The sequence below is a fragment of the Halichoerus grypus genome, chromosome 6 (assembly GCF_964656455.1).
Source record: "Halichoerus grypus chromosome 6, mHalGry1.hap1.1, whole genome shotgun sequence".
NCBI classification, from domain to species: Eukaryota; Metazoa; Chordata; class Mammalia; order Carnivora; family Phocidae; genus Halichoerus; species Halichoerus grypus.
In genome coordinates this window covers 38,443,364-38,468,354 of record NC_135717.1, presented here as the reverse complement: position 1 = coordinate 38,468,354, position 24,991 = coordinate 38,443,364, and the positions used below count along the sequence as shown (strand labels likewise).

At 60.5% G+C, this 24,991-nt stretch overlaps 3 protein-coding genes and 2 long non-coding RNA genes across 5 annotated transcripts; 2 read left to right on the top strand and 3 right to left on the bottom strand.

The window, feature by feature from the left end:
• Nucleotides 1-65: 65 nt before the first annotated feature.
• ZG16B (zymogen granule protein 16B) lies at nt 66-2,190 on the bottom strand. Its single transcript, XM_036089451.2, has 4 exons — nt 2,159-2,190; nt 1,987-2,069; nt 1,593-1,692; nt 66-624 (listed from the first exon to the last, which is right to left on the bottom strand). The coding sequence occupies exons 2-4, from the start codon at nt 2,039-2,041 to the stop codon at nt 267-269; spliced, it is 513 nt and encodes a 170-aa protein (XP_035945344.2). The 5' UTR covers nt 2,042-2,069; nt 2,159-2,190; the 3' UTR covers nt 66-266.
• Nucleotides 540-8,745, top strand: LOC118533972 (uncharacterized). The gene is made up of 4 exons (XR_004916452.2): nt 540-721; nt 1,697-1,828; nt 2,001-2,053; nt 6,093-8,745. It is a non-coding gene; the product is annotated as an uncharacterized LOC118533972 (long non-coding RNA).
• A 1,989-nt stretch (nt 8,746-10,734) lies between these two features.
• LOC118533916 (testisin-like) lies at nt 10,735-15,229 on the bottom strand. Its single transcript, XM_036089400.2, has 7 exons — nt 15,083-15,229; nt 14,948-14,977; nt 14,833-14,859; nt 14,476-14,641; nt 13,462-13,745; nt 11,383-11,537; nt 10,735-11,082 (listed from the first exon to the last, which is right to left on the bottom strand). Exons 1-7 carry the CDS (start codon nt 15,147-15,149, stop codon nt 10,840-10,842), a joined length of 972 nt encoding a protein of 323 aa, XP_035945293.2. The 5' UTR covers nt 15,150-15,229; the 3' UTR covers nt 10,735-10,839.
• On the top strand, nt 11,537-13,609 carry LOC144378812 (uncharacterized). Its single transcript, XR_013448942.1, has 3 exons — nt 11,537-11,932; nt 13,339-13,404; nt 13,488-13,609. It is a non-coding gene; the product is annotated as an uncharacterized LOC144378812 (long non-coding RNA).
• A 3,807-nt stretch (nt 15,230-19,036) lies between the features above and the next one.
• LOC118533884 (serine protease 33-like) lies at nt 19,037-22,992 on the bottom strand. The gene is made up of 5 exons (XM_078074046.1): nt 22,872-22,992; nt 22,177-22,339; nt 21,399-21,676; nt 20,029-20,195; nt 19,037-19,306 (listed from the first exon to the last, which is right to left on the bottom strand). Exons 1-5 carry the CDS (start codon nt 22,990-22,992, stop codon nt 19,037-19,039), a joined length of 999 nt encoding a protein of 332 aa, XP_077930172.1.
• Nucleotides 22,993-24,991: the final 1,999 nt, after the last annotated feature.

Genomic DNA, 24,991 nt, shown 5'->3' with positions numbered 1-24,991 from the left:
AGCCCAGACTCCTCAAAGATGCAAGATCTTTGAGGCCCAGGATCTGCCCAGGCAGAATCCCCGAGGCCTGGGGCATGGGACCCGCTCCTTCCTCACCCTGCACCTCCACCCCAGAGGCCTTGTTTCCCCCCCCCCCCCAGCTGGGAAAGCTTTGGTCACACCCTGGACCCAAGAACCACACCTGGACACACCATTCTTGCAGAAGCTTTATTTATTGGCGGATTCTAATTTGAGGCCCAGACTCAGCTATTCTCAGCCCCCTTGGCTCAGCTGGAGCACCACGGGTCTCTAGTACTGTTTGGTTCAGTGGTCCACTCCTCATCCTCTAGAGGGTAGTCCCACTCAAAGCAGAGGCCCGAAAGGCCTAAAAACTTATGCTGGCCACAGATTCCCGTGAGCACCTTCCCGTCCTCACTGGGGGAGACGATGAAGGTGTTGCCACTTTCCTTCCCAAAGGTGGCATAGCGCCCTTGATCTGTGGATATGATCAGGGACCGGATAAACACCCTGTAGGAGCCATAGATCATTTGGATGTGTTCTCCTGGCTGCAGGATGAATTCCTGGGTAGTCCCACCTGGGGCGCCAAACACTGTGCTCCAGGACACGCCACATCTCACCTGGATACTGGGACACAGGAAGAGTTGGAGGCCCAGAGCCAGGCTGACCCACCACTCCCCGGGCACTCGATCCCCCTGCAAGGACAGCAATCCTGTCATGACAGGTCAGCGGCCCCACCCCGTGGACAGAGGTGCTGCTCTCAGACCCCCGCTCTGATGTTTTTGGGCTCTGTGAGCTTGGGCTCATTACCCAGCCGCTCCGGGCCTCAGTTTCCTTATCTGAAAAGTGGGAGTGGTTTGGGGGGGCAGGCAGCGAGATCATTCGTAAGGGGACCCTCAGGTGGTGCCGGCCGCTCTCACTGCACACAGTGGGGAGCTGTCCCCAGCCCAGCTTGGACTTTGAACCCCAGCTACCGGCAAGACCAGGTCACAGGCCTTAGAAGCAAGCGACTCCCACAGTTACCTGGGGGAGTTCCACTAGCTCTGCTCATCGGGGCTTCCCTGTTCCCCCCACACGCCTCCTCCCCCCGGCCCTGGCCACACTGTGTCCCCTGAGGCACCTGCTGCCCTCCCCAGGACCCTGGGCGTGTAGAGCACAGGTCCGCCCGGGCGTGGAGCTGCGGCCCGGCTCTCTGCCTCCAGGCATGTCTGCTGACTGGTGTTCTGCCTGCAGTCCTTTTTGACCTCACTGCCTTTCCTCTGACCCTCCCCTGGACAGACCACCCCCTGCGTTCCCCATCGGGCATCTGGGACTGAGAGGCTGTTTGGCATTGAAGGGAGAGAGGAGGGAGAAGCATCACCTACCCCTCTTTTTAGGTCAGCCCAGGAAGCCAGGCAGGACTTGCGGACAGGATGGAAGGGGCTGGTGGGCCGGGGAGGACGCGCAAGGACAGGGACAAACAGGAAGGTGGTGGCTGGTGGCTCCAGAACTCCCAGGGTCATCAGGAGACCAGCGCAGGTACAAGGGGACGAGGTGCGAAACCCCCCAGTTCCCGAGGCTGTGGTGACAGGGCTCCGGGCCCCGCTCCTACTCACCTCTTCACCAGGCCCAGGAGACCCACAGCCACCCGGATTCCGGTGATTTCACAGTCGCTGGAGGTGCTGAAATATTTGCCTCCTCCTTCTCCATACATCTCTAGATGGACGAGGGGACCGGGTGGGGAAGAGAAGAGCACCACAGGCTGAGGTGGAGTGTATCCCTGCCCCGAACTAGACGTGGCCCTCCAGGCAGCCGGCGCGGTCCCAGGACTGGAGTCGGTCTGTGGCGAGGGGTGAGCGTGCCCCTCCGGGGAACGGGCTGGGGCAGGGGTGAGCGTGGCCCCCCGGGGGACGGGCTGGGAGGGGTGAGTGTGGCACCCTGGGGGGACAGGCCAGGAGGGCCGGGGTGAGCGTGGCCCCCGGGGTGGGGGGCAGACCCAGCCAGACTTACGCTTTGCCCAGCAGGTGGTGCTGCACAGGAGGGCGAGAGTCAGCCACAGCAGCATGGCCTCTGGATGGTGAGTCCCAAGGCTCCTGGAGGGAAGAGGGCAGGCCACTGACTCTGAGGGGGCCCCCGTCGGACCTCGCCAGGCCCCTTCGTGGGAGGGGAGCGCCGCCCGTACCTGTCCACGAGAGCCCGTCGCCCAGTCCTGGCGGCGCGGCGTCTTGTGCCTGGGTGCTCTCCGCCCGGCCCTTTATACCCACCCCATCCCCGTGGGCCCCCATCCAGAAGGAAGGAAGTAGGGCCACCAGGGCAACAGGAAGGAATTGCGGTCGGCTCTTCCTGGGGGAATCCCAGAGGCATCCTGGGGGAGGCTCCCAGGCGCACTGTGTTTATTGTCTTGGGCTCATGGCCTGCACAAAACAGGACAGTGACAAGCGTTTCTCTGCCACCTCCAGGTCTCTCCCCTCAGCACCTGGACTAGAATGGGGGGTTGCTGGGAGTCCCCCCAGCTTGGCCAGACAGGCCTCCACCCCCCGGGGAGCTACAGGCCAGGTGCCCACAGGGGCTCCTGCCTTGTGCACAACCGGGCCCAGGACCTTATTCAGGCCTGTGTGGAGCTTGGTGTCTCGTGGGCTTCCAGGAGCTCAGGCCAACCCTCAGAGAGAGCTGGACTGTGTGCCCGGCGCCAGGTTTAAGAGACACCCAGGGGTTGGCGCCCCGTGCTGTGTCACTTGGAAGACAGTGACAATCTTTGCGCCCAGAGCAGATGTAGCTGGGACGGGCCGGCCTCAACGGTAGTGCTCCCCGGGGTTGGCTGGGGCATGACCGGGCACAGAGGGTCGGAGAGAGGGCGATTCTCTAGGCCAGTGCCTCTGGGGGCTCCTGGGGTCAGGCCTAGGTGTCAGACTTACGTGGGAGGTAACGGGGGACTTTTCAAGGGCTGCAGGTCTGAGGCTCCTGCCGGTGCTGCCGCTGGAGCCAGACTGGGTCCAAATCTTGGCTTCCCTGCGTGTGAGGCGTGCTGTCCAGGGAGCTCCCACCACCCCAACAGATGGTTGGGTCATCTTTTGTCCGCGAGCTGGGATAGAGCCTCCTCGTGGGTGTTATGAGAATTCAGGGATCCTTCTCCTGCAAGGGCCTGAGCACCCGGGTCTCACCCGTGCTGCCAGGTGGGCAAGGTGGTTCTGGGCCGTGTCCTTTGAAATTGCAAAAGATGGGAAACAGCACACTTGTCCATTTGGGGGGCAGTGTTGGCAGCGCCAGGGAACACTCTGAGGGCGCGAGGAAGGAGGGATGCACGGCCCAGGAGCCAGGCTGGGTGTTCAGGAAGGTCCCATCTGGTCACAAGAAGAGGGTGCAGAGAACGGCCTCCTGTGCGCACAGACCCACTCTGGAAGCACTGGCTCACCTACTGGTTTCACTGGGATGGCAGTGTTGGGGGACTGGGGACGGGGCGGAGGCCCTGTCTACACCCCGCCGAGGTATCTGGGCCAGGGGTTAGCAGAACCCTGGGGAGCACCCCACCCCCACCCATTGTAGCACAGCCCGGGAGCTGAGAACACTTTTTACAGTTCTCAGTGGTTAGAAACAATTCAAAAGAATAGCACTTTGTGACACATGAAAATCCTGTGAAACTCCGATGGCATTGCCCATGGATAGTGTTCCAGGCACACAGCCAAACCCATTCACGTCACCCCACAGAGCTGAGCAATTATGACACTTTGTGACCCAGAAAACCTGCCCCGTGTATCCTCTGGCCCTTCACCCACAAAGTCAGCGATCCTGGAGGCTCCCTGGTCCCCACTCTGGAAGAGAGGCAGCCCATCCACAGCATTTACCAGCCAGCCCTCCGTGGGGAGAGCACAGAGCTGCTTTGGACGTGGCCCTTCCTTCCTGGCCTGCGCTGGTCTCTCTGGAGAGGCCCCTTAGGGCTCAGGCACCCGCCACTGACTCATGTTGAAAGCTAAGGGCTCCCCACCTGGCCTCCCAATGCTCCTAGCCCCTCCCAGAAGCCCTCGGGCCCACTGAGGGAAGGGACAGGGGCAGCCAAACCCCTCCAGAGGCCCCAGAGCCTCCTGTGGGGTGGAGGTGGCAGAGGCCTTGACAGGCGCGGCTCTGGAGGAAGGGCCTGGAGGCTGCACAAAGGGGGCTCTGTTCCTGACCCCCTCAACCGCTGGGCACTTTTGCGGGTCTTGCTGCCAACTCAGGTGCCTTCTTCCTAGTGCCAGGCTGGCCAGGCTTGGCACCCAGAAGGAGGGTCTGTGTGAACCGGAACTCCAGGGAACACTACCTGGGGGAGAGGGGTAGAACCCCGGGGAGCACTACCTGGGGGTGGGTAGAACCCCGGGGAGCACTACCTGGGGGTGGGTAGAACCCCGGGGAGCACTACCTGGGGGGGGCAGAACCCCAGGGGGCACTACCTGGGGGGTAGGCAGAACCCCGGGGAGCACTACCTGGGGGGGCAGAACCCCGGGGAGCACTACCTGAGGGGGCTGGCTGCAAGAAGAGCCAGTTGCTGCCCAGATGACGGGGGTGCCAGGACGTGCCCAAAAGCACACACGAGGTGCATCTTCGGAGGGCAGGAGTATGGTTATAGCAGGGGCACCCGTACACACGTGCGCGCACACAGATGCATCCTCGAGGACGCACGGCTGCCCAGCTGCCCCGACACACGGGGCCTTGCACACGACCTGCACGGACGTACACTCATGCACACCTGCAAGGGGGCCCCTTTCAGGAGCCCTGCCCCCTCATCCTCCCTGGCCCAGTGCTGGCCCTGGGGAGACTCAACACAGGCCCTTTGTCCCTCAGGATGAGGGCTCCCCAGGAGGGGATTTGCAAGGCCATAATCCCCCCATGGGCTTGGCCCAGACCTCACTCTGCCAGGAGCTGGAACAATGCGGCCTTCTCCCAGCAGAGGTGAGGGGCTGGGTCAGGTCTCCCTGCTCGCTGGATGTGGGCTTTCAGGAGACCCCTGTGTGCTCTGAAGCCTGTGGGCCTCGAATTCTCATTGATGCCACGCTCTAAGCTAAGCATTTTCCCCCACTTCTCCCCAGAGAAATGCAACACCTATTTTGGAAAATCAGGACACCCAACCACACATTTTGTCTAATCTTTTATGTAATTAAAATCCCATGGGGCACCTGGGTGGCTCAGTCGGTTGAGTGTCTACCTTCGGCTCAGGTCATGATCTCAGGGTCCCGGGATCGAGCCCCGCATCGGGCTCCCTGCTCAGCGGGAAGCCTGCTTCTCCCTGTCCCACTGCTCCGCCCTCCGCTCGTGCTCGCTTGCTCAAATAAATTAATCTGTATTCAGCCCAAAGTCTCTAAAGGAGAACATTTTCTTGCTTCTTCCAGTCTCTGGTGGCTGTCTGCCGGCCTGGGCGCTTCTCAGCTCGTAGCTACACCCCTGCAGTCTTTCCTCCTCCCTCACCTGCGCCGCTCCCCGTGTCTATGGCTTCTCTTTTCCTGTCTCTGTAAGGACAGCCGGTGTTGCATTTATGGCCCATCCTATCCAGAAGCGCCTCAAGATCCCTACCTTAATTACATCTGCAAAGACCCTTAGTCCAAATAAGGCCCCATCAGAGGTTCTGAGAGGACATATCCTTTGGGGGGTGCCACAATTTAACCCACTACAGGGCATTACCCAGCCAGCCCGAGGCTCTGCTGGGAGCCTCTCCTGAACCCCAGAGCTACTGTGTCCCACCTCCAAGTGTCCAGAACCCCACCTCCAGGCCCACTGAGGCCCCAGCCTCATCATCTCATGCCTCTCTGCTTTGAGAAGCCTGCCGCATAGCTGGGGTCCAACACTCTTAGAGAAGGATTCCCTTTGTAAACGTCTCCTTGTTCCCTGGAGTTCGGAGGCACGTGTGTCCGGGCCCCCACCCTGACCCACACCCTACCCATCCTTCCACGTGCCTGTCCTAGAACCTGCCTTTCCAAACAGACTTCTGAAACAATATTCGAACAAAACTACGGTTACTTCCAGGTAAGGGGATTTAGGACATTTTCCTCTTCCTCCCCTGTCCTTTTTTGTATTGCTTTGACTTTTATTTTTTGGTAAGACTGTACCACTTTTACAAACTGAGAAGCATTTTGTTTGGTTTTTTTAAGATTTTATTTGACAGAGAGCACAAGCAGGGGGAGCAGAAGGCTGAGGGAGAGGGAGAAGCAGGCTCCCCGCTGAACAGGGAGCCAGATGGGGACCCCATCCCAGGACCCCGGGATCATGACCTGAGCCGAAGGCAGACGCCTAACTGACTGAGCCCCCCACACCTCTGAGAAGTGTTTTTTTTAACTTGTAAGTTTATAAAGGATATAAAAGTGGACACCCTCAGGGTCAAAACAGGGTGGGAGATGGGTCCCTCTTCCTTTGTTGGAGGAGTGTACTGGAGTCCTCCTCGTGGTTTAAACTCCTTTGAAAACATGAAGCCCATTTGACTAAAGCACTGCACCCATAGAAACATTAGCCGAAAAAATGATTAGGAACAGGTGCCGAGATTTATAAGATTACAGAAAGATGTCGTTTTGTTTTAAGTAGGCTGCATGCCCAGTGCAGGGCCCAACGTGGGGCTCGAATTCACGATCCTGAGATCAAGACCTGAGCTGGGATCAAGGTAAGTTGGATGCTTAACCGACGGAGCCACCCAGGCGCCCCAAAAATGTCATTTGTAATGACATTTGTCAACAACCTAAATGTCCAGTGTTCAGAAATTGGTTCAAAGTTGGGTTCTGGTGATCTTTAACAGTTTCTTCTTTATGCTCCTTTTGCGGACTTGTATTTTCTAAGGAGAATGCATTATTTTTAGAATCACCATCATGAGGCTATTTTTACGATACAAACAAGTCTGGCTCTGCAACAGAACCACTTCACCCATTATCTTAAACAGCTGTCCGGAGCAGCAATGTCTGTCAGGCTGGGAATGAGCCGCCCCGGGCAGGGTGTGTGCGAATTCTTCAAGCGACCACCTGCTTCTTGCATGCAAAGGAGACCAGCCTGCGCGGTGGGCAGACCTGTGGATGCGCGGCTCTGCACCTGGCCATCAGACTCCATAAGGGAGAGACCCCCTGGGGGTGTAGAGAAGGGATCCCGCAGACACAGAACGGGGCTAATGGCAACGGGGAGGCGGTGGGCGGGCCGGGGTCCTCATCCCATGCAAATAAGTATGGGGAAATAAACATTGTTTCAGGCCCCTTAACTCACCTGCATGTTCAGGTACCTGCTTATTTAGCAAACATCCATTGAGGGACCAAGCACCTGTGCCCTCCACTCCCCTCTAGAGGAGCCCCTGGGCAGCTTGGGCGGGGAGCCTGCAGCTCAGCAGTGCCCCCTTGCGTCAGAGGGGGCACACAGCAGAGAAAGGTGCTGAAAGACCTGAGATTTTACTGAAGAAAAATCCACCCCAGGAGATGAAGGGTATCAGATCAGGGAGGGACTGAGGGAACGTCCAGGCCCCGGCTTGGCCCTGGAGACGTGGAGCAGTGTCTTACAAGTCTCTTCTGAAATTCCCCCAAAACGAGGGTTCCATGGTCAGGTCAGTTTGGGGAACGCTGGCTAATTTTGGACCTTGAGTTTGCTGCCCTCACCCCTAACGCTCCTGATTGTCCTTTTTCTCTTCTTTCCAGGAGTAGAAACGGGACTTCAGTGCCTTATTTCTACCATTTTGCCATCTCTTATTTATTCTTCCTTGCATCCGTCCCCTCATCCGCCCTCGTCCTAGGCCACCGCTCTTACTGCTGCTTCTGATTCCTTCCAGGTTTCAGGACCCCTGGGATGACACCGGTTGCACCCGGGCAGTCCAGGATAACCTCCCCATGTCACGCCACTGGCTCAGCCACGTCTGCAGAGTGTCTTTTGCCATACAGAGTGACGTACTCGGTCTCTGGAGATCTGGACGCTGACAACCTTGGGCTCGGTTCTGTTCCCCACCGCAGGGACCTCCCTCAGGAAGGGCAGGCGGGAGGTCACCTTCGTAAGCCGTCCTGCCTGAGAATGACATCGTGTTGCCCTCCCGCTTGACTGGCTGTTAGCAGGTCTAGAATTCAAAAACCGAAATGACCTTTTCTCAGATAATCTTGGAAGACCCTGCAGCACCACCTTCTAGCTCCTATTCCAGAATCTTGATAGCATTCTATTGTTGCGTTTGTCCGTGGAAGTGGCAGGCAGGACCCCTGCAGGGACCCTGCCACCTCCTGTCGCCCCTCACCCCTCGTGAGGTTTGAATCTGCATCCACAGGAGGCTTGAATCTGCATCCACAGAGCCTCCATATGCTTGAGAAAATGTCACTTGTCCACACACCCAACCAACTGGATTCTTGTTTGGTTTTTAAATACACTTACTGGTTTTGTTTTCTGATTACAGCACAATAGGAAAGGGGTAGCGAAGGAAATCTGGAAAAGGCTAAAAGTGATGGTAATCGCCTAGATGGCCATCACCTGGGGGTGACAAGTGTTGATGCTCTGGTGTGTCCCTAGTCGCACCCGACTCTGCACACACTATAAGATACACGAAGCTCTGGACTGTGATTACAATCAGAACCCGTCAGAAATACTTCACTTTCTCCATAATTATTCTTGTTTACATAAGGGAAGTAATAAATCTTAGTGGCTACCTAAAATATCTGCTCTGGCTTCTACAACTTTTTGGAGAATAAGAAAAAGAAAGGAGAAGGAAAAATACATTGTTGGCACCACCCACAATATAAGTGAAAAATAATCACGAGTCTAATACGCTAACATTTACTCTATAAAAACTATGCTTAAAAAGTTTTGATTCCAGGGGCTCCTGGGTGGCTCAGTTGATTAAGTGTCCGACTCTTGATCTCAGCTCAGGTCTTGATCTCAGGGTTGTGAGTTCAAGCCCCACAATGGGGTCCACACTGGTCGTGGAGCCTATGAAAGGAAGGAAGGAAGGAAAAGAAAAGAAAAAGGAAAGGAAAAAAGAAAAAAAATCTTGACTCCAAAGTAAAGATGTCCTCGAAGATGAAAGTTGCAGGTTTAACTGTCTCCATGAACTCATCACAAGGGAAGGCCCCTCTCGTGGCTGCTGGGAAAACATGCGATGGGACGTTGGTCACTCACGGTCTGGCGACTCCCCACCCAGCCTCCATCTTCCTCACCAGACAGGCCTGCCATGTCCCCACCATGCACGTCCTCCCCAGCAGTCAGAGAGACTCCAGCTGTCCACAGCATGGTGGCACGCCCTGATCCAGCTCTGGAGGGACAAGCAATTCCACTGGCCACCAGCTCAGGCCCACTGGTCAGTGACCGGGTCCCAGCAGCAGCTGGTGCAGGGCACGTGAGCCCAGGCGCACAGGGCCACTCTCTGTGGCAGGGTCGTGTCCTCCAGGGAAGACAGCTGGGAGCGTGAACGCCGAAGGCGGCAGGGACAGGGGGTGGAGGGGTGATGAGCCCCGAGTGGCCCGCCTGAAGCTGCCAGTTCCCTTCCCAGGATGGCTGAGAGTGCTCACCATCTCCGGCCTATCTCAGGAGAGCAAGGGTGGGGGACACCACGGGGTGAAGGAACCAGGGACCCAGCGCTGCCCCACGATGACCCCCCTGGGGCGGAGTGTCGATGGTCCCCTGGGGCTCCCTTCCACCCTGGGCCCGGAAACGTCCAGTGTGGCCTGTGCCACAGGAGGGGGTGGCCAGACCTCCCGGAGCCCGTCACTGATCCCGGGTGGGGCTGTGGGGTGTCTCCACCATGAAGGGCACAGGGCTGCGTGGTCATTGCTGGGCCAGCGCAGGCTCCGGGACCGCCCATGCAGGAAGGTACGGCCACGGCCAGTTAGTGACAAAGGGAGAGCCGGCCTGAAGGACCCTAATGGGTGTGATGAGCAGATGACAGAGTGGAGGGAGTGACGTCTCAGATGAGGCCTGGAGGAGAGCGGGGCTCAACCAGGAGAAGGGGGAACATTCTAGACCAAGGAAACGGCACCTGCAAGGACCCCAAAGGCCAGAGCCGGTCACACAGGCGCCATGTAAGTGTGGGGGAGCCTCACGAGGGGTGAGGGGCAACAGGAGGTGGCAGGGTCCCTGCAGGGGTGGGGTGCCCGGCCTGGCCAGGAGCCCAGGAGCACCGGGAAGCCGCTGGCCCTGCTGCGTGTGGCGTGGGGGAGGGCAGGAAGGAAACAAACGGGGCGCCCGCACCTGATGCAGCGGTGGCCTCTGAGGGAGCTGGTGAGACAGGGAGCAGACAGGGCCTCCTGCCTGGCGGGAAGGACTTTGGTCTTGTTTGTGGCAGCCCACCAGCGTCTGACCACTCCCCCCGTTTGGGGAAGCAGAACCCCGTTCCAGCCTTCTTCCCAGGATCACGGGTGAGCAGGGAGGTTTGCTTCGCGGGTGCCGAGGCGCCGCTGTGGTTTCTCACGGGCTCCAGTGGGACTGTGCCTCAGTTGCCCACAGCGGGAACCTCCTCACTGGGGCTTCCTGGTATCACCTCCCAAATCAACTTCCCACACCCCAGTCCTGGTCCCAGGTCGGCCTCGGGGACGGAGGCCAGACCAGGAGTGTCTGGTGGGGGGGCCCCGAGCACCGAGGGGTTCAGGACGTTTCCTCCCGGCACCCCTGTTCGTCTCCCCAGGGGCTACTAATGTCCTCCCATAAATTATCTTTCTGACTCAACTAACCCGAGGGGGTCCTGTGGCTTGCCCCCCAAACCTGAATAGTGCGGACCGCTGGAGCAAGATTTAGGAGTTAGGGAGTGCTGCTGGGGTGTCTGGGTGTCCAGGGAGCCCCCCGGGGCCACAGAAGGCTCTGCAAGGCACAGACTCCAACATGCAAACGTGTTTATTAGCAAAGGAACCCAGGGGGACGGGGCTGGCTTAGCAGACGGGCCCACTCTCCCGGGCTCTGCAGGGCTCAGGCCAGCTGCAGGAGGGAGGCAGGCCAGAGCAGAGGGAGGAGGAGCAGGGGCGGGCAGGGGGCTGGCCTGGGAACGCCGGGGCTGCGGGCCAACAGCATCCGGATCCAGTTGAAGTGCCTACTGACGTTGGTGTAGACACCCGGCCGGTTGGGCCTCCCGCAGCCTGATCCCCAGCTCACGATTCCAACCTGAATCCACAGCCCTTTCTTTTCACAGGCCAGGGGTCCACCTGAGTCACCCTGGGGAGCAGCACGGGTGAGCCAGGCCTGGGGCGGGGCCCGAGGGGCCAGTGGAGAGGCGGGGACAGCAGGGGGGGCTGTGGGGAGCTGGGCAGACTGGGTGCAAATCCCACCCCCCACCCCGGAAGTGAACAAGCCTCAGTTTCTGCATCTGCAAAGTGGGGCAATAGTGTCTACTCTCTGGGGTGGACACAAGGACCAAATGAAGTACAGGGATACAGGTGACTCTCAGGCCTGGGGCTGGGGTGGGGGGCTGCCAGGCCCCAGAAGCCCCTGGTTGGGCTGGGGAGGGACACTCACGAAGCAGGCGTCCTTGCCACCTTGGACATGGCCGGCACAAATCATGTCTCCCCAGATGTCAAGGCGGAAAGCAGGCTGTGTGTAGAGGTAGTTACAGATGGCAGTGTTTATGATGCCGACCTGCACTTCCTGGAGGATGTAGGGGGATGGCAGCACTGCAGTGGGGGGCAGAGAAAGATGGCCCCCTGAGCCTCTCCTCTGTCATCTGGTCAGGAGGAACAGGCCACGGGCTGGGGGAGAGGGTCCCTGGGGCCAGCACCCAGCACACTGTGGGTGATGGCAGGCTGCCAGAGCCCATTCCTGAGATCTGGCGTTCCCCACCCACCCCAGCAGGCAGAGGGCAGTCCTCCTGAGCCAGCCAGCAGCCCTGGCACACGCCCAGGGGGCGGGGCCCGCACAGCTGAGCCGCGGGAGGCTCAGTGGTCTGAGCAGCTGGGGCAGCCCGCGGCTTTCCTCTCCTCACCCAGCCGGGGCCTTCCAGAGCGGCAGGATGAGCTCTCAGGGCTCCGGGGCCCTCAGAGGACACAGTGCCACCACGACCCTCTTTCAGGTAAGGAAAGATTCGGGGGAGGACTGTCCTTCCCGTCCCTCCCTCCACCCCACCCCCCCGGGGCCCCGCAGAGCACCAGGGAAGTGCCCGAGCCTGCTGTGAACCCAAATCCGTTCAATTCCTCAGGCCGAGCCACAGCTGAGCCAGGGGCCGGCCACAAGGCTAACACCCAGAGCCGCCGTGAGGGTAGAGCCTCCTGTCAGCCCCGCACCCTGCCACCCTCCCGCATGAACCGCTTCAAACCTCCGAGCCGCCCTAGCAGGTGGGAGCGATCATGACCCCCAGCTACCCACGAGGCGGCCGAGGCACAGCGCTGCGCGATGCCTTGCCCCAGGTCTCCGAGCCAGCACGTGGCCGAGCTAAGCTTTACACCTGCACGACGGTGGGGTCCAAACGTCACCTCCTACCTGCCAGAATGAGGGGGAGCTTGGGGCTGGACGGGACTACCTGTCGGCCCGGGGTCAGGGAGTCTGCTGACTGGGCCCCTTGGCTCACACCCATTCGGCCCTTTGGGCCAGAAGAGTTGTGTGGTAGGGACACTTTATCCAGCTCCTTCCGGGAAATGGAAAGGACCCCAACTCTAGAGGAAGGCAGGGCTAGTGTTGATTTAGTGTTGATTTCTCTACCCCCTCGCCCCCCCCGCCAATTCCAGATGTGTGACCTTAAGGACACATTACCCTCTCGGCCAGTGAGCCCTAGCCTCTCCACTGACTCTTTCAGGGGCCTTCGGGCAATTTCCCCGCCTCTCTCACTTTCCTCATCTATAAAGCCGGTATAAAAATGTTCCCAGCCTCATTCAGAGGTGAGGTCCAGAAGGAAGAGAGACCTCACCCTGCTCATTCCTCAGTCTCGAGAGCCCAGAACAGAGCCAGGCACAGAGCACGCAGCCGGGAGCTTTCTCTGCTGTTGCTGCTGTGGGAAGGGGTGCTGCAGGAGTGGGCCGGGCCAGGGAGCAGTGTGGGGGGCAGTCCAGGCCCAGGGCACCTCTGGGGAGGCTGTGCCCAGCAGTTTCGGGGAATTCATGGCGAGAGATATGCAGGTGGCACTTCATGCTGGCCCAAGGACCCCCAGACAGCGGGGTGGGGAGCCAAGGATTACGGATGGCTTGAAATTGCCAGGACAGAGTAATGGGCTCAGTGCTCCAGGCAAGGAAGCAAGGCAGGTAGACAGAGAAGGTGTGGGAGAGCCAGGGTCAGGATGGCTGGGGGCTGGGTGAGCACCCGTGCTGAGGTGGAAAGAAGGCTTGGCCCAAGGCCTTCTGAGGCCCTCCCACAACCCCAGCACCGCTGCAGTCTGGGGGGTGCAGGCCCGGGCCCAGCTGGGCTCCCTCTCACTGCGGCTCCTGGCTCACAGTCTCTGGAAGGGAGAGGGAAGCGGCTGTGAGGACAGAAGTCTGTCCCTTCCAGGGGGAGCAGGAGCGGACAGCAGGTGAGGAGACAGTGCTGAGCGGCCCCAGCTGCGCACAGACCCAGGTGCGGATGCAAGAGATGGTGGAGCGTGAGGCCCCGCCCCCCTGCCCCCAGCCTCACCCTGATCTTCTTGGATGTCCCCCCAGCCGGTCACCCAGCAGTCGGTCCGGTTCTGGAACTCGGAAGAGGAGGTCAGAACACAGATGGGCTGGATGTACTTATTGTAGGTGACAGAGGAGGACAGCTTCAGCAGGGCGATGTCATAGGATGAAGCCCCCAGGTACATGGGGCTCAAAATGATCTCCTCCACACTGTACCGGTTGTAGTAGGCCTGCAGATTCCAGAGAGACGGCGAGGCAGACAGCTCCCCGAACTGGACCGACCACTCGAAGGGATCACTGTGCCTGGCAGGGACGATAGAGCAGGCAGGGGTCTTTAGAGGAGGCCCGGCCGGAACACACCTGATGTCTTGGGGACTGGGGGCAGCAGGGTGCCTCCCCCTGGGGCCTGATCTGGCCAGTCACTTAGCCAGCCTGTCACCTCCCACAGCTGTCCTAAAAAAACAATGAACAGATGCACAGGACCAGAGCAGGTGGAAAACTCCACCACCACCTTCGCCACAGGCCAGGCTCTGTGCCCAGCACTTCCCCACCTCCTTCCACCCCCTGGTACGCCTCCACCAGGACGTGGGACGAGGAAGGGGACGCCTGGTGCTGCCATCTGGGGAGAAAAGAAGACAGAAAAGAACACGACACGGGGCGCCTGGGTGGCTCAGTCGTTGAGCGTCTGCCTTCGGCTCGGGTCATGATCCCGGGGTCCTGGGATCGGGCCCCGCATCGGGCTCCCTGCTCAGCGGGAAGCCTGCTTCTCCCTCTCCCACTCCCCCCGCTTGTGTTCCCTCTCTCGCTGTGTCTCTCTCTGTCAGAAAATAAATCTAAAAAATCTTTAAAAAAAAAAAAAGAAAAGAACACGACACAAAAGTGCGTGCGAAGGTTCTGAAGCACGTTCTAGAAGAAGGGGAACGAGGTTTTCCTCACGTGGCTGCAGCTGGGCCTGGGGCTCAGGAGAATCCGAACCCAGAGGGCGCACAAGACCCGGCCGGCCAATCAGTGGGCCGCCGGCCCCCAGACTCACTTTTCGAAGCAGTGCGCGGCCGTGAGCACCCAGCGGCGGTTCAGCAGGCTCGCCCCGCAGTGGTGGGAGCCCCATAAGCGCAGGCTGCCCTGCCACGGCCAGCGCCCCAGCTCCGAGTCCTTTCCGCCCACCACGCGCGTCGAAACGGTTCGTTGGCCACAGGGCCCTGGGACGGACAGACGGACACGCGGCTGAGCGGCAGGACCCCGCCCTCCTGCGCGAAGGGAAGGGGCTCCCCTTCCGGGACGGGGAAGGGCGCGCGTCGGGGGTCGCGCCGCAGGGGGACCAGGGGACCCCGGGACCCTCCCCACGTGGTCCGCGGGCGCCCGCCCCTCCCCCCAGGGGCCCGGCAGTTACACGTGAGCAACGACGAGTTCTCGAAACCTGGGCGGAGGAGAGGAGAAGATGAGGCGCCCTCTGCGCTGCGGCTCAGGGGCCCCGCGCGGGGAAGCGCGCGTCCTGGGCGCCTTACCTGCAAACAGCTGGTCCTGATCCTGAAACTCTGGGGGGGCGGGCGGGAGGGTGAGCTCCGCCCGGTCTGCGCGCGCCCCAGCCGCCCCCCCCCCCAGCAGCCCGACGCCGGCCCGCGGCCCCCGCCTGAGCTCACCCTGCCTCCCGAGCTCCGCTCGCACCAGCAGCTGCACCAGCAGCAGCGCCCCGACGCGCGCGCCCATGGCCTCGTCTCCCGCCGCGTGGCGCCCCCTCTGCTTCCGCCCGCTCGGGGGCCCGGCCGGGGCGCCCCCTGGGGGAGAGGGAGCGCCCGCCACGCCGGCCCACACCTCCCCCCTCCCCCCCGCCTCGCCCCGGGCTGGACCTCTCCGGGTGCGGGGGGAGGGGGGGGTCCTGCCGTCGGGGAACGTCGGACCTCACTGCGCCGCCGGCTTGAAGCTTCGACTCGGCCGGGGTCCCCCAAGCCCACCGTGCGCCCACACGGTCCTGCTTGTGGGCGACCCTGGGGTCCTGGCCGCCGCCGCCCCGTTGCCCCCCAGTTGCCCCCCGTTCCTCCACGCACCCCGTCGTCCGGGAAGGGCCAAGGCCGGCCCACAGCCGGGACTCCCCTGAGAACACGTTAACACGGCCTCCCTGAGCGCCCGTTGGGGGCCTGGCAGGATGGGTCTGAGCCAAGAAAAGAAGATCCCTTTCTTCTTTTCTTGGGGAAATGGTGGTCTCGGGTCTTGTCCCTCCCTGAGCCCACAGCCAGGCTAGTCGCTGCCAACCCAGGCTGTACCCTGGTGGCAAGCCCCAGCCCTCCTTATCCTCCTCCGATTTAAATTTTGGAGGTTGAAACTGCCTTTTGCAAACTTTCTTTCTTGCCTGGGGTCCTTGGGGGGACAAATGGCCTAAATGAGAGAGACACCACGAGGTTATCCATCCCAGAGTCCCTGTGACCAGTGACGCTCTCAATGGGGCTTCTGGAAGGACTGCCTTGTTGGTGCCCCTGTCTGTGTCCTGAGCACTACCAGGGATGTGGTGGGATTCACAAAGTCATGAGTTTGCCAGCACTGGCTTCTGGGGCCCCTCCAGGCGGCCGGGGGGGGGCAGTCTGGATAGGCAGGGGTGTCCCTAGGTGTCCACTCTGTGGGAGCCCTGGTCTTGGGCCTAGCCCAAGTTCAGCTGGGCCTGGTGGCGAGTGGCCAAGGGGTCAGGCGCTGGAGACGGGCGCAGGCAGAGTCAGCACCCTCCCTGGAGGACCAGGAGGAGAGCTCCCTGTGGTGCCCTTGGCCAGGCACATCAAGGGCGCCGCTAGTGAGAGACTCTGGGTGCTGGGTGACCACGGAAACTTCTCCAGGGATTGAAGCTGGCCTGTCACCTCACCCCGTTGACTTCGTACACTGGTGTGCCCCCCATCAAGTCACCTGCAGAGTGAGGGGCGGCGGGCATGGGCTCAGCCAGGTGGACTCAGGGACAGAACAGGTCCCTGTGGGAGGACATGGCTGGGTAGGGCCTGGGTCTCGAGGCATGGCAAGGGAGCAAGATTTTCGCTAACACGCTCCGCCTCTGTGGCCCTTGGCACCACAGCACTTGTAACTGGCCAGTCTCCTGTGAGCTCCCTGCGGCTGGGGCCCAGCGTGGCACATCGCCCAAGTCGGGTGCCCCCGACGGCCTGCTGGTGCTGCACGGAGAGCCCAGAGGATCGCTCCAGCTGCAGGTCCAGGCTCCCCCCAGCCCTCAACAGCCCCTCTGACCACCTCCCCCCAAATCCTGTCCCCTCCCCAGCTGTCTTTTCCTAGTGAACTCCAAGCTTGCTCCAGCCTGGGGTGGCCTGTCCCTGCAGACTCCTCTCCCGGATGGTCACATGGCAGTCTTCTTGGTGGCGTTCAGATCTTGGTGTTAACGTCACCCCTCAGCCAAGCTTTCTCTGCTCCCTTCCCATCTGCAGCGAGCTCCACGCCCCCCTCCCGCCCCCCTGACTGTCCGTCTCACTGCCCCCCCTGCATTTTCTTCCTAGAAGTTAGCAATATGCAAAATGACGTTTGGTCACGTGTGCTTCTGGCTGTTGGCCTCCAGGGCCCGTGTGTGACAGGCTTGGTGTATGTGGAACTGAAGGGTTGACGGAGAGCCAAGGAAGGGAGGGGTAGAAGGAGAACAGGTAGAAAAGGAGGGATGCAGATTGGCGGAGCGTCTCTCGGGAGGGGCTCTGGCTCTCCAGGTCCCTGTTGTTGCCGCCCGAGAGGGCCTCCAGGTCTCCTGGCCCGGGAGCAGTGGCGTGGAGGAGCAACGGGGGGACGTCAGTGGCCCAGGAGTGGCCCTGACCATGCGCTTCATCAGGTGTCCCCTCCGTGCTCCTTGGGGATCGCGAGGCAGGGTGTGCAAGGCTCAGGGAGGTCCCGGAGACCCCTCCAGGTAGGCGAGGGGACAGCACGTCCTCCTCTCCCTCCCCCATGCATGCTGCCACACTCGCTGCCACCCCCCGAGGTGCCCGTAGGGGAAGCACCCGGAGAAGACGAGCAGCAGCAGTGGTTGCACCTGCACGAGGGGCTCGCACTCCTCCCTGGTGTGCCCGGCTGGCACGTGTTGGATACGGGCAGCGTCTGGGGCCTCGGGGCCGTGGTGACGGCAGCCATGACCCTGATGATCAGCCCGTAGCTGTGGGTGCCAGATGATCTGGCTCAGGCTCCTCTCCCCGCCACCCCCGGGCGGGCACTGCAGGGGGCCTGCTCTAACACCCGGGGCTCGGGGCTCGGGGCTCGGGCCGTCCTTCGCCACAGCCCCCCGTCCTACGTGCACAGTTGCTCCCCGTCCTGGAGAGGCCCAGGGCTGGCTCTCTGGCCATCGGGAGACAGCCCTGACAGGGACAAGCAGGCCCTGTGCATCCAGAGAGGGCTCCGGAGAGGGGTGCGGGGTTCCGATGGGCTCGGCAGCAGGGACAGGGGACGCTGTGCAGAAAGCGCTGGAGGGGTGGGTGGGGGCTGCCGAGGGTGAAGGGTTCTCCGCATGCTGCCTGGGGGGTGGGGTGGGGTGGGGGTAAGGGGGGGGCACTGAAGGGTGTGACCACTCGGCTCACCTGTGGGCGGGAGAACCAGGCATGGGCCGGGGTGGGCGCTGTCCCAGGACGGAGGTTGAGGCTCCCACCAGAACGGGCTCAGCCTGCCTTCCTGTCCTCCCATCTCCTGCCCCGGATGTAAACAACCCGCCTGCCCCGCCCCTGCCCGAGGTCCCAGCCCTGTGCCCCGTCCTCCCGCTGCCGCTGCCAGCTCACACATCTCCATTGGGTCCCAGGCTCCCCTGGAGAGGCAGGCTTGGGAAAGAGGGAGCGAGGGGGACAGCAAGTTCAGCCTGACTCTGAGCCTTCGAGGCTCACGCCTGGGGTGGATGGATTCGCCCCCAGCCCTGCCCTGACCCCAAGATGTGTTGCTCTGCCACCCACTGAGCCTAGGGACAGGGCTGCCAGAGCGAGTGTGCTCGGCAAGCCCTGGAGCTTGATGCCCTCGGCCTCAGTTTCCCTATCTGAAAAACTGGAAATAATAGTACCGTGCGCCTCTCAGAGCTGCTCTGAGCATCCAGGGGTACCCTGGGGGGAAAGCTCCGGCAAATGGGAGATGTCGTCCTGGACCCTCTCTGGGGCCCGGAGGCACAGGGAGGAATGTCCTTCCACCGGCCAGCTTCTATTTATTGCCTCTCAGATAAGACAGGACTGCAAAGGCACCAGCACCGCACGGGGGGCTGGAAACCCCAGTTCCAAGAGTCCCCCAAAGCCCCAGAGGAATCCCCGAACGTGCGTGCACCCTGGGACTCAGACTTGGATGGTGGGTGAGGAGCAGGACAACCAGGCTCTGTCCCCAGGGGTTCCCAGGCTGACAGGGAAGGTGAGGGCAGCTTAAGGCCTATGGGGGACATGAGAAAGGTGGGGCTGGGCTGAGGGCCGTGGGGTCTGAAGTGGGGGAGATGGGGGGAGGGGAGGGGCCAGAGAAGGTCCCGGAGGGTGGAGGCTGGGGAGGGTGGTGGAAGGCAGCCATGCAGGGGGGTTTGGGGAGGGGTCTCCTGCCAGACGCTGGCAGACAGCAGAAAAAAGGCCTCTGTTTACATTGCAGAGGCCGAGTCTGCAGGGCTGTCTGCCCGGTTAGGCAAGCCCCAGGGACGCAAGCGTGTCCCCCAGCAGCCCCAGAACCAACAGCACGGTGGGGACGAAGAGCCCAGCAAGGTGTGGAGAGGAGTTTTCCATGTCTAGGTCTGAGCTCTGGATGGTGCTGGCAATCCACGTGGTGTACATGCTGACGTTGATGTAGACTCCCGGCCTTTTGGGGAGGCCGCAGTCAGACCCCCAGCTCACGATGCCTGCCTGGGTCCAGACTCCATCAAGGTTGCAGACCAGGGGGCCCCCGGAGTCACCCTAGGGAGAAAGGAGGAGTCTGGAAGCGTAGGGCCCACGAGGGGAAAGGAAGTTCCCAGGGGTCTCCCCAGAGCCACCAACCTCCCTTCAACACGGCTAGCTAGGTCTAGTGGATGGAGGATTGGTGGGTTGGATGTTTCTGGAAGGCAACAGAGGTCTGGGAATTCGGGGCAAAATCTCTGGCAGATGGGAGAAGCAGTGCCAGGGGAATGCTGTGTTCTCTAAATACGACCGTGCGTGTCAGAGTAAGGGCTCAGGGGGCATTTCTGTGTTGCTAATAATGCTGTTTGCTTCGTTTTGGATGAAAAAGTCTGTGATAAAACAATACTAAGAGGGCGCGTGAGATAAAGCATCTTTTGCTTATAAAAGCAGACAAGGAAAGACGACACCAACTCAGCCCAGAAGTGACCAGCTCCTCAGGACAATCTGCTCAGAGGCCCTGAGGTTCTTTTTGGGAAAGAAAAAAAAGACATTTCTGGCCCCCAAAGAAAAGCTTTAGGGATGGGGATATGGTCACAGTTTGCTTAAGCACTTTTGAAGTTTTTCACATTCTGATAATATTGATATGATACATTTAAAGGGAGACAGGGTGTGAGAACATGCTTTTCTATTTGAATTGACTCTGGTATTTAAAGCAACGTTGCCCTCCTCCACCGGGGGGGGGGGGGTGCTGGGGAGTGGACGATCCTGCTCCCTCCCCCCCACTGGGATGGCTTGCTCACCCCGCAGGCGTCTTTCTGGCCACTCTCGAAGCCGGCACAGAGCATATCCTCAAGGATGATGGGCAGCTCAATGGGCATGTCCGAGTTCTCGTGGTAGTAGGCGTCACAGGTCTGGGCGTCAATGAGGGGCAGCTGCAGCTCCTTCAGGGTGAAGGGTGGGGGCAGTGCTGGGGTGGGGACCAGAGCGGTGCTCAGACGGCAAGCGGCCACCTGCTGGCCCTCTGCCCACCCGTCCCTGCACTCCCACGCTCAGCGGGACTGATGACAAGAAGCCGTTCCTTGTCATTTCTGCATGCCACTCCTCGGCTTCTCGAGGATCTGAGGATCTGGGGCCTGCGTTGGTGTCAGGAAACCCTGACACAGGAGCCGGGGGTTGGGGGTGGGGGGCAAGGTGAGCCTGTGTTGAATATTCAAAACCCGAGGAAGAGCTGTCCCCTTCCTCCGTCTGGCAGGGCATGCGCGGAGATGTGGAGCTCCCCTAGGGCGTGGCTGCCCTCCCAGGCCTGGGGTTGGGGGGTGGGGGGGTGGCAGGGGACACAGAGACACAGGGGAGAGGCCGTGTGAAGATGGGGGCAGGCTGGGGCTTGCAGCCACCAGCCGAGGGACTGCCACCAGGTGCCACCTGACGCTCAAAGGAGCAGGGAGGATCCCGGCCCGGCCAACACCTCGACTTCAGACCCGTACTGTCCTCAACTGTGAGAGCCTACATTTCTGCGGTTTGAAGCCCCCAGGCCTGTGCCTGTTTGTCGTGGCGGCCCGGGCCCCCAATGCCAGGCAGTCGTGCTGATGGGGACAACTGGCCGCCGCCCCGTGTTCCCAGACCTCACTCCTGCCCCGCCCTGTGGGACGCGCCTGCAATGCCTCATCCCCCGCACGAGGTTAGCACTGGAGTCTCTGCTTGTCACAGGGGGAAGCCACAGCCCAGCGAGGCCGGTGGGGGTCACCCAGCCCGCATGGAGGCCAGGCAGTCGGGCCCTGGCTCCCGCGCCACGAGGGCAGGGGTGACGTGTGGCAAATCCTCCAGCCAGATAAGGGCCGCCAGCCCTGGCGCGTCAGAAGGGTCTGGGCCCCAGGCTGGGCCAGCATTCCAGAGCCCTCAGCTGGGGCTGGCATTCCTCCTTGGGGTACTGCATGCTGGGAGGGCAGACTGGGGACCCGAGGGAGGGTCTGGGGTGGCAGGCTGCTCATTTGTGGTTGTGGCAGTATTTCTGTGGCTCCCCTCTGCTGTGCCCTCACCAGTGTGTGCAGGCTCCACGTCCACCCTTTATGAGTGTGGTGGCAGGTGCCAGAGGAGAGAGGGCCCTAGGGAGGCCCTAACAGCCCTGGTCCCCACCTGCCCCCTCCCCTACCCACCCCACGGGTGTCCTTACGTTGATTCAAGTCGACGTTCCCCCAGCCGGTGACCCAGCACCAGGTGCCTTGACCCAGGGGGTCTCCAGGTTTGGGGAGGCAGACTGGAAGGATGAGGTCACTGAAGGTGACAGGGGAGGCCAGCTGCACCAGGGCGATGTCCCCTCTGTTGCTCTCCGCCGAGTACTCTGGGTGGGTGATGAACTGGGCCACGGCTTGGAGCTCCTGGGGCTCCCCGGCCTGGGGGTAGGAGGAGAGGGAGCCCAGCAGCACGACGTAGGCAGACAGGGGCTGCTTTCTGGAGGTGGGAGAGTCCAGGGGTCAGGAGACCCAGGGTCTCATGGGTGGGGGCCAGGGGCCATCTTGATTTGAGGGTCCTAACATTATAGACAGACAACTTTGCAAGCGGAGCACGTGCCAGAAACGAAAAGGACCCCGTTTATTCCTCAAGACACCCCTACACGGACCCCACCGCCCTGTCTGGTGAGTGTGAAACAGGCTTGAGAGGCAGTCACTGCCGCCCAGCTGCTGAGCAGTGGACTGGAGGCCTCAGCTTCTCAAGAGATCCCCATAGGGGAGCCTTTGGTCTCTGGGAAATGAATCCCTTCTTAGGAAGTAGCCAGTGGGAATGGATAAGTGACTGGTGGATAAGTGACGCCCCAGGAGCATATTTCCCCCATCTAATGCAAGATGCGCCGAAGGCTGTGGTTTAAATGGGGAAAGGAGGGTGTTGGTGGGGGGTGAAGTGCTGGTCCTGGCTACCCCCGGCTCCCACCTGTGCCCCTGGAAGATACTCACTGGTGGAAGCAGTGGGCTGCTGTCAGCACCCAGTCCTCAGCGATCAGGGAACCCCCACACACGTGCTGTCCATCCTCCCTCAGGCTGACCTGCCACGGCCACTGGCCCGGCTTGGCATCCTGCCCCGACATGATGCGGCCTGACACGCGTGGGCGTCCACACACTGCAGGGGGAGCCCATGGGCCGGCTAGGCGTGGTCCCGTCTCGCTCCCCGGCCCCGTAGACCAACCCTCCTAATCCCTGCCGCTCATGGGTTGGCACCTGCTCCCTCCTCGGGCTCTACAAGGTGGAATTCCTTGTGATGTAGGACCCTCCGCTTGAGGAAAGGACTTGGTGGCCCTGGGGGGGGGCGGTTTGCACAGCAGCTGAGTTGGGGGAAGTGGGAGCTGGGGGCCTGGGTGGTTATTGCAGGCTCGGTGGGAAGAGGGGAGTTGTGAGCCGCTGGTCTGATGCTCCTGCCTGCCGCACAGTGCGCGCCGCGTCATCTGCGCCTGGCCGGTGGAGGCGGTGAAGGTGCGGAGGTCTGGGGGGTCCGAAGGAGAGCCCCCTCCCGACCTCTGGGGTCCTTAGAGGACCTGCCCGGGCACAGGGCATAAGGGGCAGGGAAGGCATTACACACCCCTCTTGATCTGCCCCCAACACTCAGGCTCTCTCTCCTGCAGTGCCTGTCCCCCCCACCCCAGTATCTGTCCTACCTGAATCCAGCCTTATGGCACAGGCATTGGGCAGGGAGAGGTTGGCTGGGAGAGCGGGGGTGCTCTCCTGGAGGGCCACGGGGAGGAGGGAGAGTAGGATGGCAGTAAGGGCCAGCTCCATGGTGTGCTCCAGCCACCACTTCCGGGGGCAGAGTCCTCAGACACTGAGGAGCAGAAGATGATTGCCATATAGCCCAAGTGCCGGGCTTGCCCCAGGGTGGGGCTGACACCTCCCCGCCTCGTCCTTGAGACTCGGCTCCCATACTGCTCCTGGGCCCAGGGTCCTTGGCCTTCTCCACCTCTATGGCAAGACCCTCAGGACGTTCCCTCCCCTGCCCTGGTCCCAGCATCATAGCACCCACCCCCCCCACCACATCTGGGACACTTACTGTGTGCCGGCCGTGTGTCAACCATGCCCCGGCCTCCTGGCTATTAGGGTCCCCATCTTACAGCAGAGGAAGTGAGACTCCCGTGGTTGAAGGACTTGCCCGAGGCCCGACAGGTGACAAAGCCAGATATTTCTACTTTGTGCTCTGTGTCACAGTGCCTGGTGCACCGGGGGGGGGGGGGGGGGGGCGCGCGCGGGGACTGCCGACCCTAGGACACACTCCACTCTGCTCCCTCAGCTGTTTGTTTTCACCCTGGGGCTCTGAAGGGCCTAAGGTGGGGCCAAGATGCCCGGAGAGTGAGAAGGGACCCATTATTCAAGGAGGTGGAACACCTGGACAGCCACTGCCCTGCGCCAGCCTTACCTCCATGGAGCTGTGTGGCCAAGAAAGCAGAGCTGAGCAGCCTGGGCACTGGGGGGAGGAGGGATGCAGGACACTTTCCCTGATTCCTAAGTTTTATCCATTTCTCAAGAAGTACCCATCCTTTTTTTTTTTTTTAAACATTTTATTTATTTATTTGACGGAGACAGAGACAGCGAGAGCAGGAACACAAGCAGGGGGAGTGGGAGAGAGAGAAGCAGGCTTCCCGCCGAGCAGGGAGCCCGATGCAGGGCTCGATCCCAGGACCTGGGATCATGACCTGAGCCGAAGGCAGTCGCTTAACGACTGAGCCACCCAGGCGCCCCAGTACCCATCCTTTCTGATGCCCCAGTCAACCTAGCCTACAGGCACCTCCCCCTCCAAAGGGCTCATGGGGGGCATGGTGGATCTCTGAGCAGCCGCAAATACTTGATTTATGTCAAAATCATGTTCAGTGAATACTCTGGTGTTACTGCTTTTTCCATCTACCAGATCTCTTGATTTCTGAGAAAAATGTGTATTTATTTAGAACTTTTTTTTTTTTTTTTGCTTTATGTATTTCAAAGCTCTGTTGTTGGGGGCATAATCTTTTCAGTGGCTTGTAACTTGTGTCAATGTAAAATATCCCTGTATTTCATTCTTTTTTTTTTTTTTTTTTTTTTTAAAGATTTTTTATTTATTTATTTGAGACAGAGAGAATGAGAGAGAGAGAGCACATGAGAGGGGGGAGGGTCAGAGGGAGAAGCAGGCTCCTTGCTGAGCAGGGAGCCCGATGCGGGACTCGATCCAGGGACTCCAGGATCATGACCTGAGCCGAAGGCAGTCGCTTAACCAACTGAGCCACCCAGGCGCCCTCCCTGTATTTCATTCTTAAGACTCCTAGCCCTGGGGCACCTGGGTGGCTCAGTCAGTTGTGTCTAACTCTTGATTTTGGCTCAGGTCATGATCTCAGGGTTGTAGGATCATGCCCCGGGTCAGGCTTCATGCTGAGCATGGAACTTGCTTGAGATTCTCTCTCTCCCTCTCCTTCAGCCCCTCCCCCCACTTACTCTCATGCTCAAATAAATAAATAAATAAATAAAATCTTAAAAAAAAAAAAGGGCACCTGGGTGGCTCAGTCGGTTGAGCAGTCTTGATTTCAGTTCAGGTCATGATCTTGAGGTCATGGAATCGAGCTCTGCATTGGGCTCTGCGCTCAGTACAGAGCCTCTCTCCCTCTACTCCTTCCCCTGATCTCTCTCTCTCTCTCCCTCTCTCTCTCCCTGAAATGAAGAAACAAGATAATGCACAGCCTTGTGCTGTGGTCAGAGTATGTGTGCCCCCCACCCCTGACAAGTTCATATGTTGAAATCTGTATGTTGAAGCCCAGGG

Coding starts and splice junctions, on each gene's coding strand:
- ZG16B (XM_036089451.2), bottom strand. CDS start 2,041: ATGCTGCTGTGGCTGACTCTCGCCCTCCTGTGCAGCACCACCTGCTGG. Junction 1,693..1,986: donor CACCACCTGCTGGGCAAAGC/GTAAGTCTGGCT, acceptor TCGTCCATCTAG/AGATGTATGGAGAAGGAGGA. Junction 625..1,592: donor CTCCTGGGCCTGGTGAAGAG/GTGAGTAGGAGC, acceptor CCTGTGTCCCAG/TATCCAGGTGAGATGTGGCG.
- LOC118533916 (XM_036089400.2), bottom strand. CDS start 15,149: ATGGGCGCGCGCGTCGGGGCGCTGCTGCTGGTGCAGCTGCTGGTGCGA. Junction 14,860..14,947: donor TCAGGACCAGCTGTTTGCAG/GTAAGGCGCCCA, acceptor TCCTCCGCCCAG/GTTTCGAGAACTCGTCGTTG. Junction 11,538..13,461: donor GGACATCCAAGAAGATCAGG/GTGAGGCTGGGG, acceptor CCCCCACTGCAG/TGCTGCCATCCCCCTACATC.
- LOC118533884 (XM_078074046.1), bottom strand. CDS start 22,992: ATGGAGCTGGCCCTTACTGCCATCCTACTCTCCCTCCTCCCCGTGGCC. Junction 22,340..22,871: donor TGCCATAAGGCTGGATTCAG/GTAGGACAGATA, acceptor CTCCCCCTGCAG/TGTGTGGACGCCCACGCGTG. Junction 19,307..20,028: donor GCCAGAAAGACGCCTGCGGG/GTGAGCAAGCCA, acceptor CTTTCTCCCTAG/GGTGACTCCGGGGGCCCCCT.